Raw genomic sequence first — 14,061 nt, 5'->3', positions numbered from 1 at the left:
TGCTGTTGGTAGGAAAGGAATTTCTGCGGATCAGGTGAAGAATGCAGATCGAGAGCAAGCCAAACGAATTGTTTATGCAGTGGTGTATGGAGCAGGTAAGGTCCCCAAGCTAACAGAAGAGTATAAATAAATAAGGTTTAATGTTTTATACATAGAATGTGAGGTATATTTTCATATTAATTATACAGTTGTTAAAAATATATTCTCGGGATGTGGGGATTATTGTCAAGGCCAGTATTTATTGCCCATCCCTAATTACTCTTGAGAAGGTGGTGGTGAGCTACCTTCTTGAACTGTTGCAGTCCATGTGGTGAAGGTGCTCCCGCAAACCGGAAATCGGTGCGGTCCTGGCCTGCAAGACCATCAGCAGGCCGGGGCCATTCGAGGGAGCAACGTGCCCTCGTGCTGTTGCAGGAGGGCGACGGCTGCGAAGAGGGCGACTGGATTTGACGTCACCCAAACCCAGGTCGCTGATTGCAGCGCGGGCAGGTACAGGAGCGGTGAGCTCGGGGCAGAGGAGCGGCAAGAGTTCATCGAGGGCAGGTACAGGAGCGGTGAGCTCGGGGCAGAGGAGCGGCAAGAGTTCATAGAGGGACGTGATCGGGGCTCAGGAGAGGCGAGAGTTCGGGGCCCAGAAGAGGCGAGGGCCCAGGGGCAGCACGGGCCAGCCCACACTGCGATATGTGTGCGCACTAGGCCCGTGCAGCAGGGAAGGTCTCCAGTCGTCTTGGTTAACCCTTGCCACTGGACCAAGAGCTCTGTCAAGCCCGTGTGGTGGCTGGTGTGCAACGGCCATCATACGTTAAAAAAATCCACGCACAGGCATCTTCAGGATGTAGTTCGGGATCTGGACTATTAGGTCCTTCATTGAAACGCCTGTGAACTCATCCCTTTTTGGCGTGGAAACAAGTCATCCTCGTTTCGACGGACTGCCTATGATGATGATGAAGGTGTTAAGGAGGGAGTTTCAGGATTTTGATCCATTGGCCATGAAGGAACGGCCGAAATAGGTGCAGGTAGGGGATGGTGTGTGACTTGGGATGGTGATAGTGTTCCCAATTTCTATGTTTCTATGTTAACGCTCCTGTGAAGCGCCTTGGGACCTTATATAGATGCAAGTTGTTGTTTGTACTTGCCCTCGAAGTGACTTTGTGACCCAAGTGATGCCAGCATGGAGAAGAGCCAGGGATTGCCATGACCGGGGGGGGGGGGGGCGCGGGTGGAAGGGACGGCGAAGTGGTCAGTCTCCCCCAGCCACCCCTTCGAGCAACACCGACAGAGGCTGCGGAGCTGGACTCAAGCCTCTTCCCTCAGCCCAGGAGTTTCCCACCAGAGGAACCAGTCCCCCATACACGCCAAAATCTTTTAAAAAACTTTTTTGAAACAAAACGACAAACCTATGCATAGGGAAGAGCCGAGGGGGGATTTATTGCACCTCACACTGCGAAGGAGCTAATTCGTGTGAGCTCACACAGTAATCACCAGTTTCAGCTCCCTTTAATTTTGTTTTGTAATTTGTTTTACTCCTGGAAGGAATTCTGACAACCTGTTTAAAAATTAAACTTGGCACTTGGCAGTGTACAGCTGCTGCATCATTTCACAAATCGAACCCTAAATTGTTGTTCCAAAGGCTGAGGTTGGGAGCAGTGAGAACGTAAGAATTAGGAGCAGGAGTTGGCCATTCGGCCCCTCGGGCCTGCTCCGCCATTCAACTCCAATTTCCCGCCCGATCCCCATATTTCTCGATTCCCTTAAAGTCCAAAGATCTCAGCCTTGAACATACTCAACGACTGAGCATCCACAGTCCTTTGAGTTGGGGTGGGGGGGAAAGACTTCCTCTGGATCTTACAAGTAACAACATCCTAAGTGCGATTTTGCGAAGAAATCCTTTTCAGTATTCCTAAGGAATTTCGCTGAATATGGAATGGAAGGAATCTCATGCATACAATCTGTCTATATCTGTACTGACAGGTGAACTAGCTGTGTAGAATACAGGGGAAACCCTCGGAGTAGTTGTTAACAAATATTAATAATGAAATAATTCTAATACGCAAGTTGAGGAAAGATATATATAAATATCCTTATAAATTGATAATGGTGGCTGTATTACGCATGTACTTCATGCATTATTTATGGACTTTTCTTCATTGGCTTGACAGAGCCATGAATTATTTTGTCTGCACAAAGTTCAGAAATAGATTTTAATCAATATTAGATTAGTTTAAATTAAATGAAAGGTCACTTTGATGTTTTGATCAAAAGGGTTGTGATTACCTCAAATGGAAATAGTGACGGAATCAGTGAGAAGGTGCCAGAAAGTTCTATATTTCTTTTCAGCCTGAGGGTAGTGAGGCGGCCTGTGATATTATTAAAATGCATGATGGTTAGTGGCAATGTATAGGGGTTCCTGGTGAATGGCCACTTGAACAGCCATTCAAGGGCTGCTGTGTTTGTGGAACCATAACGTCAGCATGGCTCATTACCCTCAAGAGAGTCAACTTGAATTTATATAGCACCTTTAACTTGGTGAAACATCCCAAGGTACTTTACAGGAGTATTATGTCAAATTTTGACACCGAGCCACATAAGGAGATATTAGGACAGATGACCAAAGGCTTGATCAAAGAGTTGGGTTTTAAGGAGCAGAGAGGTTTAGGGAGAGAATCCCAGAGCTTAGGGCCCAGGCAGCTGAAGGCACGGCCGCCAATGGTGGAGCAATTAAAATCGGGGATGTTCAAGAGGCCAGAATTAGAGGAGCGCAGAGATCTCGGATGGTTGAAAGAGCTGGAGGAGGTTACAGGGATAGGGAAGGGTGAGGACTTGGAGGGATTTGAAAACAAACATGAACATTTTAAAATTGAGACATTGCCAGACTGGGAGCCAATGTACGTCAGCAAGCACAGGGGTGATGGATGAACGGGACTTGGTGCGAGTTAGGATACGGGCAGCAGAGTTTTGAAGGAGCATAAGTTCATGGAGGATTGAAGATGGGAGGCCAGCCAGGAGTGTGTTAGAATAGTCAAGTCTAGAGGTAACAAAGCATGGATGAGGGCTTCAGCAGCAGATGAGCTGAGGTCAGGGGGTGGGGTGGGGGGGGGAGGGGAGAGAAATGGATAGACAATTTGTGGGGTAAAAGTGGAACAAACGAGAGAGCTAGACTCACGTTTATTCTTTTCCCATCCTCCCCTCTCCACCGCTCATCATACAACATTACCCAGCGGGAGAGACTGGTCGGGCGTTCTGGCCACAGTATTCTGCCCATGTATTCCTGTGTCAGGCACGGGAGTGGAGTAGTGTCACTCACCCTCTCACTTTGTTCCTCCCGTTCTCCTCCTCACTCTGCTCTTCCTCCTAACATCATGCAACGCAGCTCCTTGTGAATCACATTAGTTCTGCGCCACGGCACGTCAACTAATCAATGGGTTTCACATCCTTCAATAGCGCACTGGTTAGTGCGTCCTAATCGCTGAACTCCCGGCCTAAACCTCTCCCCCTCTCTACCTCTCTTTTCTCCTTTAAGACGCTCCTTAAAACCTACCTCTTTGACCAAACTTTTGGTCACCCTAATTTCTCCTCACGTGGCTCAGTGTCAAATTTTGTTTGATAACACTCCTGTGAAACGCCTTGGAACATTTTGCTACATTAAAGACACTATAGAAATGTAAGTTGTTGTGTGTTTAACATTCCTGTGTGCGCCATTTTAACCCGTTGCAAACCGGTTAAAATGGTGCGCCAAGGAAGTTTACATGGCCGCATTGACCAGTGCCCATCGCGCACTGGGCTGTGCTCTGTGTAGGTGACCGCATCCCTGATCACATTCTCCAGGAGAAAGCTTCAGCAACTCCCCCCCCCCCCCCCCCTGCATTGGCCCCCATCAACGCAGATCAGGCTCACAAGGCGCTGAGTTGCATAATGTGGACAGCGAGCCCTAGATGGATGGCTGGCTTGGCGATGTGCTGGATGTTATCACGAAGCACTTTGCGCTGCCGTCTCACATGGCTCTGCCTTTGCTCGGACCGTCCCCTCCTCCACCTCTGCCTCGACTCCGACGGACTGCCTTAGAAGATCTCTGCCAGACGCGATAGTCCTTCAGCAGAAGTGCACCGCACAGAGGAAATGAAACTGCTCAGGGAAGAAACAGGGCCACTTCAAAGGAAAATCGATGATGTTGGTGCAATGCTGGCTGAAAGGGGTGAGCACCAAGTTTCACGAGGTCCTTTCGGACCATGTGTATCCCCAATCTGACTGGTATTCATCTAGTGAAAGTGATACCACTCAATGTTCTACAGTCAGTTCGGAGAGACAAAGGATGCTTTTGTGCTCTGCCAAGTCAAACTATTGCAGTTAGATGAATGCCCTGTAAACTTGGTCTGCATGTACATTATATTCTGAATTAATCAATCAAAAGGGGCCATAGATGTAATTGGTAGAAGGATTAGAGGGGAGTTGAGAAGAATATTTTTCAGCCAGTGGGTGGTGGGGTCTGGAACTCACTGCCTGAAAGAGTGGTAGAGGCAGAAACCCTCATCGCATTTAAAAAGTATCTGGATGTGCACTTGAAGTGCCGTAACCTACTGGGCTACGGACCAAGGGCTGGAAAGTGAGATTAGGTTGGATAGCTCTTTGTCGGCTGACACGGAAACGTTGGGCCAAATGGGTTCCTTCTGTGCTGTAAACTTCTATGATTTTGAGGACCGATGAGCTTGGAAAGATGTTGACAATAATTTAAGACGAGTTTTCAGAATATATTAGCTCAGATTTTGCTGGAGCAGGGCATTTTGTGGCCTGCCCTGTTAGTTAGGCTTGTCAGAGCATGTTTAAGTATTAAGATGTTTTGCCCACAAAGTTGCTGGAAGTTTGAGCTGATAACTGCGCAGTGAGGGCAACGAGGCTTCTGGGACCTTGGTGAATGACAAGGCCAGCAGCAGACCTCCTTAACCAATGAGGTTTACAGATTGAGAAATAAACAGAGGAAAGACTGAGAAGGAGGGATAATTTGGAGTGAAATCAGGTACAGAAAGATAAATAAAAAGAGGGAAAGAAAGATTGGAATAAAGAGAGAGAGAGAGAAAAGGGAGAAAGAAAGGAAAAGTAAGGAAAAAAATGTAACATTGAAAATTTGAAATTTTACAAATCTCCAACAACAATTCACAATCTGAAAGAATGAGACTCGACACTTGTAATTGTTCCATTTCTGAGCCAGAGAGCTTGATTGGCAGTCATTAACATTATCATGTTGTTAGAAGAGTACTTGCGCTGTTAATTACTAGACTTAACTTTATGTGGTGACTTTAATGAGTAATTGCAGCAACTTCATGAAGCGTTATGGCAAGATGCCGTTTTCATGAAGTTAATAATGGAACGGCACAAATCGGCCAGCAACTTGTGGCCATTCGCAGGTATCTTTTCCTCGCCTCAAGTTGCTGGACGATTAGAGCATTAATAATGGCAAGCACCGTTTAGCTGCCATTATTGTTTCAGCGAAATCTGGGTCGTTATGTCTGTTAATGCACAAGTACAGGAAAAATAAAACCTAATGGAAGGGCTTGTGTTCAGGCAGCACCTTATCATGTTGCTCACAAACGTACCAAGGTGCCTCGCACACAATGAGTTACCTTAAAATGTAGCGACTGTTATTATCGAAATTAAAAAATAATTCTCTTGTAAATTAGACAGGTTTATTCAGCGTCTTTTTGAATTATTTTTTATTTGATTTTAACCACATTGTGAGTAAATGCAAATGATATGTTCTGTAGCACAGCTATAAGTTATGGAACCCACGCACCATTAGGATTTAGCATGCAGGAACATTAGTTGGAACATTATAAAGAGCGATGTGCATCACATTGCTGCCCCCTCTTCATGATCTTGCCAATTTAAAAATTAGTTTATTTTTAATACAATGCAATTAACTTAAGATAAAATTGAGACCTTTGGCTTCCACAACAATGATTAATAAACGACTACAGTACACTATAATATGTTTTAAAAACTTCCAGATGAGACGTAAAACCGAAGCCCTGTCTGCTCTCTCAGGTGGACGTAAAAGATCCCATGGCACTATTTTGAAGAAGAGCAAGGGAGTTCTCCCCGGTGTCCTGGCCAATATTTATCCCTCAAATAAAAAAATTGGATTATCTGGTAATTATCACATTGCTGTACTGGACACAATGCTCCAGGTGTGGCCCTGTATAATAGTAGTAAGCCTTCTTTACTCTTATACTCGAATCCCTTTGTAACAACAGCTAACATAACATTTGCTTTCCGAATTGCTTGCTGTACTTGCATGTTAACTTTCTGTGATTCATGTACAACGACACACAGGTCCCTCGGAATGCAAACATTTCCCAGTCTCTCACCATTCAAATAATATTCTGCTTTTTTTGTTTTTCCCACCTAAGTGGATAACTTCCCACTTCCCACATTGTGTTCCATTGGCCATGTTCTTGCCCACTCAGTCAACCTGTCTATATCTCTCTGCGGCCTCTTTGTGTCCTCCTCACAGCTTACTTTCCCAACTAACTTTGTATCATCAGCAAACTTGGTTGGAGCCCAAGCACTGATAGAGGCAGAGGCGTACTTACCTGTATTGAGCCCAGGACCCGTGCTTGGAGAGGTTTAGCTTTCTAAAGGGATGCGTCATGAACTTGGACCCACCTGCACCACGGCCACTGCACCACCAGTGATTGCAAAAGTCACAACCGCCCTTAGCTTTAATGGTCATTCCAGGCTGCCACTTTGGGCATCACTAACATTAGCCAATCAGTTTTGCACAGATACATAAAGTAAGTCACAATGCATTGTTGCAATTTCATCTCCTTCCCCATTACCCCCTCTGGGATCCAGTGCAGGTTGGACTTCCCTTATCTGGGATTCCCTTATCCGGCACCACCCCTCGTCCGGCATGATTCCGGCGGCCGGGGGTGCATGCTCAGAACGCAGCCGACCTCCACCCCGAGTTTGGAGCCGCGCCGACACCCGCTGGGGCCACACCGGCACCCGCTGGGGCCACACCGGCACTCAGCCCGCTGAGGGCCCGCTGACACTTCCTTCACGGCCCGCCGACACTTCGCGGCCTCTCGCCAAGGGCCCGCCGACACTTTGGGCCTGCCCGCGGCGCCTCCCTCCCCCTCCCGCCCCCCCGCCGACCTCGGGCCACTGACCTCCCCTCATCCAGAGAAATCCCTTATTCGGCACAGGCCGGATCCTGTATAATGAATACTTTGAGACATGATGTGTGGGGAGTGCAGCGTGTTCGGGAGGAAGAGGTGACTGTGTGCCTCTGGTTCCCAAAGCTCTCCACCACCGGGGGGGTTTCCTTGCCTCATGTCTGGGTCTGCTGTAGACTAATTGATAGAGAGTGATGGATGTGATTGGTCACCAACCCCATTATCGTTGTATCATGTGACTACAGGGAGGTTAGAAGGTGAACTAGACGGATCTTGGTCTTCTTTCGTCTAGGAGTTCCTAGGTTCCTGCAACAATGAATGCCAGAATGGCAGAGCATTAGGGCACCTGTTGAGGGAGCGATACAGTGCATTGAATCATTGCATTCACTGATCTGTAATGCTTGATGCTGCCAGTGGATGCAAAAATGGGACAACATTGCATACTCCACTGCCGTCAGTCTCACATTGGTTTGTGACCAAAAACAACTTATAAATGGCACTGGATCATAATATTTCCACAACAGTGGGTGTTTGAGAAATGTTTTCATATTCTCCATGAAGACATGATGCTGCCAAGCATTGCTGCATTAAATGAACGCTGCTGTTTGTAACTGAGTATTTATTAAATACTTTGTACATAAGGCAGTGCAACAGAATCGCACAGCTATGAAGAAGCAATTCCTGCCCCTCCTCCCATGATGGACTGGTGAGGTTACTCATGCAAGATGGGACAGCCACAGATGTAGACCAGAGATAGTCCAGGTACGCACTAGGAGTGTCCCTGGCGTTCCCTGGTCTGATCTGTACTGAGGTAGCTGATCTCTGTTGGGGCAATGATAACGAAGAAGAAAGAAAGATTTTCATTTTTGTAACTAATGCCACCTCAATCAGCAATGAGATACGTGACCAACTAATGCGCTTTTGATGGTGTTGATTGAGGGATGAATGTTGGCCAGGACAGTAGAACTCCCCGTCTTTCTTCAGATAGTTCTATGGGGTCTTCAACTTCTTGAACCCAAAGCATCTCTCATGGAGCATCTTACTGCTGTCGTCTCTGATGGCTTCCAGAGTGTGACTGCTCTCATGCAGTCTCAGCTAGATACTACGCGAGATCTGATTGCTGCCATCGCGGCTGGGTCCACCAGGGGTCTAACGCTGCCACCCCACCCTGCCGATCTGTGCTTCAGAGGCTTGGTGGGGTGCTGCCCCGGGGGAGTGGCACAGGCTTCTTGGACCAGGATACTGGTGTGGGCTTTCCGGTTCACAGCAGCCCTGAGCCGAGACCTGCCACCCCGCAATTGCTGCCAACCATGGCATCGCCCCAGCTACTTCCGTCTGAAGGCGCACAGGAGAATGCGGTTCAGTCCAGGGCCACCGCTGGTTGGGGGCGTCCGACAAGGATATCTGTAGCTTCCTCTACAGACACAAAGCAGCCTTCCCAAATCTATGCGACAGCCACAGGGGAGACACTACGGCATAGTGTAAGGATAGGTCTGTGTAAGAGGGGTAAAAAGGAGTTGCACAAGGGCGATAATTGGTTGCGTTGAAATTTTGCATTGTTTGGGGATGTAATAAATCTTTGTTTTGTTTTGGAAATTTCTGAATAGGTATCTCATTTAACTGTGCGGGAGTGATGTGTGAGAGGGCTCACAGGTTGGCCCATGGACATGACCAGATGCAGGCTCAACTGGGCATTCAGTTATGTGAACCACGCAGTTATGAGGCGGCTTAATGCTTCCCTTGCAGGGTCACGATAGCGATGCTGCCTCCTGTGTGGCTGGGTAGCCGCATCTTGCTCTTCCTCGTATGCCTCCTCTTCCTCCTCATGCGCCTCCTCCTCCTCGTCCTGTTCCTCCTCCTCATCCTGGGCCCGGTTCCTCCTCCTCGTCCTGTTCCTCCTCCTCGCCCTGTTCCTCCTCCTCCTCCTCGTGTTCCTCCTCCTCGTCCTGTTCCTCCTCCTCGCCCTGTTCCTCCTCCTCGTCCTGTTCCTCCTCCTCCTCGTCGTGTTCCTCCTCCTCGTCCTGTTCCTCCTCCTCGTCCTGTTCCTCCTCCTCGTCCTGTTCCTCCTCCTCGTCCTGTTCCTCCTCCTCATCCTGTTCCTTCTCCTCGTCCTGTTCCTCCTCCTCGTCCTGTTCCTCCTCCTCGTCCTGTTATTCCTCCTCCTCCTGTTCCTCCTCGTCCTGTTCCTCCTCCTCCTCCTGTTCCTCCTCCTCATCCTGTTCCTCCTCCTCGTCCTGTTCCTCCTCCTCGTCCTGTTCCTCCTCCTCGTCTTGTTCCTCCTCCTCCTCCTGTTCCTCCTCGTCCTGTTCCTCCTCCTCCTCCTGTTCCTCCTCCTCATCCTGTTCCTCCTCCTCGTCCTGTTCCTCCTCCTCCTCCTCGTGTTCCTCCTCCTCGTCCTGTTCATCCTCCTCCTCCTGTTCCTCCTCCTCCTCCTGTTCCTCCTCCTCCTCCTGTTCCTCCTCCTCATCCTGTTCCTCCTCCTCGTCCTGTTCCTCCTCCTCGTCCTGTTCCTCCTCCTCGTCCTGTTCCTCCTCCTCGTCCTGTTCCTCCTCCTCGTCCTGTTCCTCCTCCTCCTCCTGTTCCTCCTCCTCGTCCTGTTCCTCCTCCTCGTCCTGTTCCTCCTCCTCGTCCTGTTCCTCCTCCTCGTCCTGTTCCTCCTCCTCGTCCTGTTCCTCCTCCTCGTCCTGTTCCTCCTCCTCCTCCTGTTCCTCCTCCTCCTCCTGTTCCTCCTCCTCCTCCTGTTCCTCCTCGTCCTGTTCCTCCTCCTCGTCCTGTTCCTCCTCCTCCTGTTCCTCCTCCTCCTCCTGTTCCTCCTCCTCCTCCTGTTCCTCCTCCTCCTCCTGTTCCTCCTCCTCGTCCTGTTCGTCCTCGTCCTGTTCCTCCTCCTCCTCCTGTTCCTCCTCCTAGTCCTGTTCCTCCTCCTCGTCCTGTTCCTCCTCCTCCTCCTGTTCCTCCTCCTCCTCCTGTTCCTCCTCCTCCTCCTGTTCCTCCTCCTCCTCCTGTTCCTCCTCCTCCTCCTGTTCATCCTCGTCCTGTTCCTCCTCCTCGTCCTGTTCCTCCTCCTCGTCCTGTTCCTCCTCCTCCTCCTGTTCCTCCTCCTCGTCCTGTTCCTCCTCCTCGTCCTGTTCCTCCTCCTCGTCCTGTTCCTCCTCCTCCTCCTGTTCCTCCTCCTCGTCCTGTTCCTCCTCCTCCTCCTGTTCCTCCTCCTCCTCCTGTTCCTCCTCCTCGTCCTGTTCCTCCTCCTCCTCCTGTTCCTCCTCCTCCTCCTGTTCCTCCTCCTTGTCCTGTTCCTCCTCCTCCTCCTGTTCCTCCTCCTCGTCCTGTTCCTCCTCCTCGTCCTGTTCCTCCTCCTCGTCTTGTTCCTCCTCTTCCTCCTCCTGTTCCTCCTCCTCCTCGTCCTGTTTCTCCTCCTCGTCTTGTTCCTCCTCCTCCTCCTCCTGTTCCTCCTCCTCCTCCATGTCCTGTTCCTCCTCCTCGTCCTGTTCCTCCTCCTCCTCCTCCTGTTCCTCCTCCTCCTCCTCCTCCTGTTCCTCCTCCTCCTCCTCGTCCTGTTCATCCTCCTCGTCCTGTTCCTCCTCCTCGTCCTGTTCCTCCTCCTCCTCCTGTTCCTCCTCCTCGTCCTGTTCCTCCGCCTCGTCCTGTTCCTCCTCCTCCTCCTGTTCCTCCTCCTCCTCCTGTTCCTCCTCCTCCTCCTGTTCCTCCTCCTCCTCCTGTTCCTCCTCCTAGTCCTGTTCCTCCTCCTCGTCCTGTTCCTCCTCCTCGTCCTGTTCCTCCTCCTCCTCCTGTTCCTCCTCCTCCTCCTGTTCCTCCTCCTCGTCCTGTTCATCCTCGTCCTGTTCCTCCTCCTCGTCCTGTTCCTCCTCCTCGTCCTGTTCCTCCTCCTCCTCCTCCTCCTGTTCCTCCTCCTCCTCCTGTTCCTCCTCCTCGTCCTGTTCCTCCTCCTCCTCCTGTTCCTCCTCCTCGTCCTGTTCCTCCTCCTCGTCCTGTTCCTCCTCCTCCTCCTCCTGTTCCTCCTCCTCCTCGTCCTGTTTCTCCTCCTCATCTTGTTCCTCCTCCTCCTCCTCCTGTTCCTCCTCCTCCTCCATGCCCTGTTCCTCCTCCTCGTCCTGTTCCTCCTCCTGTTCCTCCTCCTCCTCCTCGTCCTGTTCATCCTCCTTGTCCTGTTCCTCCTCCTCCTCCTGTTCCTCCTCCTCCTCCTGTTCCTCCGCCTCGTCCTGTTCCTCCGCCTCGTCCTGTTCCTCCTCCTCGTCCTGTTCCTCCTCCTCCTCCTGTACCTCCTCCTTGTCCTGTTCCTCCTCCTCGTCCTGTTCCTCCTCCTCCTCCTGTTCCTCCTCCTCGTCCTGTTCCTCTTCCTCGTCGTATTCCTCCTCCTCGTCCTGTTCCTCCTCCTCGTCGTATTCCTCCTCCTCCTCCTGTTCCTCCTCCTCCTCCTGTTCCTCCTCCTCGTCCTGTTCCTCCTCCTCCTCCTGTTCCTCCTCGTCCTGTTCCTCCTCGTACTGTTCCTCCTCCTCCTCCTGTTCCTCCTCCTCCTCCTGTTCCTCCTCCTCGTCCTGCTCTTCTACCTCCTCCTCGTCCTGTTCCTCCTCCTCGTCCTGTTCCTCCTCCTCTTCCTGTTCCTCCTCCTCTTCCTGTTCCTCCTCCTCCTGTTCCTCCTCCTCCTCATGCTCTTCTACCTCCTCCTCATGTGCCTCCTCCTCCTCCTCATGCGCCTCCTCCTCCTCCTCAAGCGCCTCCCTCGCCTCCTCATGCGCCTCCTCCTCGTCCTGCTCCTCCTCCACTTCTGCCATTTCTGCCTCGACCTCCAGTGGTTGTGCCCTCATGATGGCCAGGTTGTAGAGCATGCAGCACATCACCACGAACATGGAGGCATGCTCGGGGCGAGTACTGCAGCACACCCCCCCGAGCGGCCCAGGCAATGGAACCTCTGCTTCAGAATCCCAATTGTGTGCTCGATGGCGGCCCTGCTGGCCGAGAGACTGTCATAAGCGTGCTGCGCCGCAGTTCCAAGGTCGCGAAGAGGTGTCATGAGCCAAGGGCTCAGTGTGTAGCCCTTGTCACCGAGGAGCCAGCTGCAATCTTGATTCGGCCCAGGGACGAGGTCTAGCACACCGCTCTGGTGCAGTATGAAAGAATCATGGCTGCTGCCAGGAAACCGGGCAACCACTTGCATAATCTTGCGGTTGTGGTCGCAAACCGGTTGAACATTGAGGAAGTGGAATCTCTTGCGGTTTCGGAATTGTTCCGGAGTGTGTTGGGGTGCCCTCAGACCCACATGGGTGCAATCAGTGGCCCCCTGGACCCTGGGGAAGCCCACAATAGAAACATAGAAACATAGAAAATAGGTGCAGGAGTAGGCTATTCGACCCTTCGAGCCTGCACCACTATTTAATATGATCATGGCTGATCATTCACCTCAGTACCCCATTCCTGCTTTCTCTCCATATCTCTTGATACCTTTAGCCGTAAGAGCCACATCTAACTCTTTTTTTACTATATCTAACGAACTGGCCTCAACAACTCTCTGCGGTGGAGAATTCCACAGGTTCACAATTCTCTGAGTGAAGAAGTTCTCCTCATCTCAGTCCTAAATGGCTTACCCCTTGTCCTTAGACTGGTTCTGGACTTCCCCAACATCGGGAACATTCTTCCTGCATCTAACCTGTCCAATCCCATCAGAATTTTATATGTTTCTATGAGATCCCCTCTCATTCTTCTAAATTCCAGTGAATATAAGCCTAGTCGATCCAGACTTTCTTCACATGTCAGTCCTGCCATCCCGGGAATCAGTCTGGTGAACCTTCGCTACGCTCCCTCAATCGCAAGAATGTCCTTCCTCAGATCAGGAGACCAAAACTGTACACAATATTCAAGGTGTGGCCTCACCAAGGCCCTGTACAACTGCAGTAAGACCTCCCTGCTCCTATACTCAAATCCTCTCACTATGAAGGCCAACATGCCATTTGCCTTCTTCACCGCCTGCTGTACCTGCATGCCAACTTTCAATGACTGATGTACCATGACACCCAGGTCTCGTTGCACCCTCTCCTAATCTGTCAACATTCAGATAATATTCTGCCTTCCTGTTTTTGCCACCAAAGTGGATAACCTCACATTTATCTATATTATACTGCATCTGCCACGCATTTGCCCACTCACCTAACCTGTCCAAGTCACCCTGCAGCTTCCTAGCATCCTCCTCACAGCTCATACTGCCACCCAGCTTAGTGCGCAGGAAGCACCCTGCAGCTTCCTAGCATCCTCCTCACAGCTCATACTGCCACCCAGCTTAGTGCGCAGGAAGCCAGATGCTGGGCAGCAAGAATCCAGTCTGCCTCTGCAACTGCTTGACCCTGCTCATACGGAAGGAGATGTAATTGGCCCTCTTCCTATAGAGAGCATCTATGACCTCCCAAATGGAGGTATCTGGTTGCAAACTATGAGATGTTGGACTTGTCCGCAACGGCAGCTTGGAAGGACCCAGTGGCATAAAAATTCAGCGTGATAGTGACCTTGGAGGCCACGCTCAGGGCTGTCCTCACCTGTATCTGTGGCTCTAATTCTGCCTGCAGGAGATTACAGAGCTCCGTTACTACGCCCTTGCGGAATCGTAGTCTGCGCAGGCACTGATCATCATTCAGGTCCCTGTATGAGTATTGGTGGAGGAAGACCTGTTGTCGATATGGCCTTCCACCCTCACGTCTGTACAGTCACCTTGCTCTCTGCTGTGCCTCATTGGCTTCTCCCTGCTGATCTGCTGGGTCCTCCACCTCCGCAGGCTGCTCCTGACCAGCATCTGGCTCCGCTGCAGGCTGCCTCCTGTCCTGCTGGCCCAGTATCTGGTGCGGGGGTCCGCGTACCTCACTCTCCTCCTTAGGGGACGCCCTTGCTGAGG

At 50.9% G+C, this 14,061-nt stretch overlaps 1 protein-coding gene across 1 annotated transcript in view; it reads left to right on the top strand.

Moving 5' to 3' along the window:
* The window catches only part of poln (polymerase (DNA directed) nu), a 520,953-nt gene that overhangs the window by 402,547 nt on the left and 104,345 nt on the right, over positions 1-14,061 (top strand). Inside the window, exon 18 of the mRNA XM_070877627.1 lies at positions 13-100. Within this exon, the coding sequence (XP_070733728.1) occupies positions 13-100 (88 nt within the window). The remainder of the gene's footprint in view (positions 1-12; positions 101-14,061) is intronic.

Source organism: Pristiophorus japonicus, chromosome 1 (genome assembly GCF_044704955.1).
Source record: "Pristiophorus japonicus isolate sPriJap1 chromosome 1, sPriJap1.hap1, whole genome shotgun sequence".
NCBI classification, from domain to species: domain Eukaryota; kingdom Metazoa; phylum Chordata; class Chondrichthyes; family Pristiophoridae; genus Pristiophorus; species Pristiophorus japonicus.
Note: the sequence above shows the minus strand (reverse complement) of the source record. Positions and strands in the feature narration are given on the sequence as shown.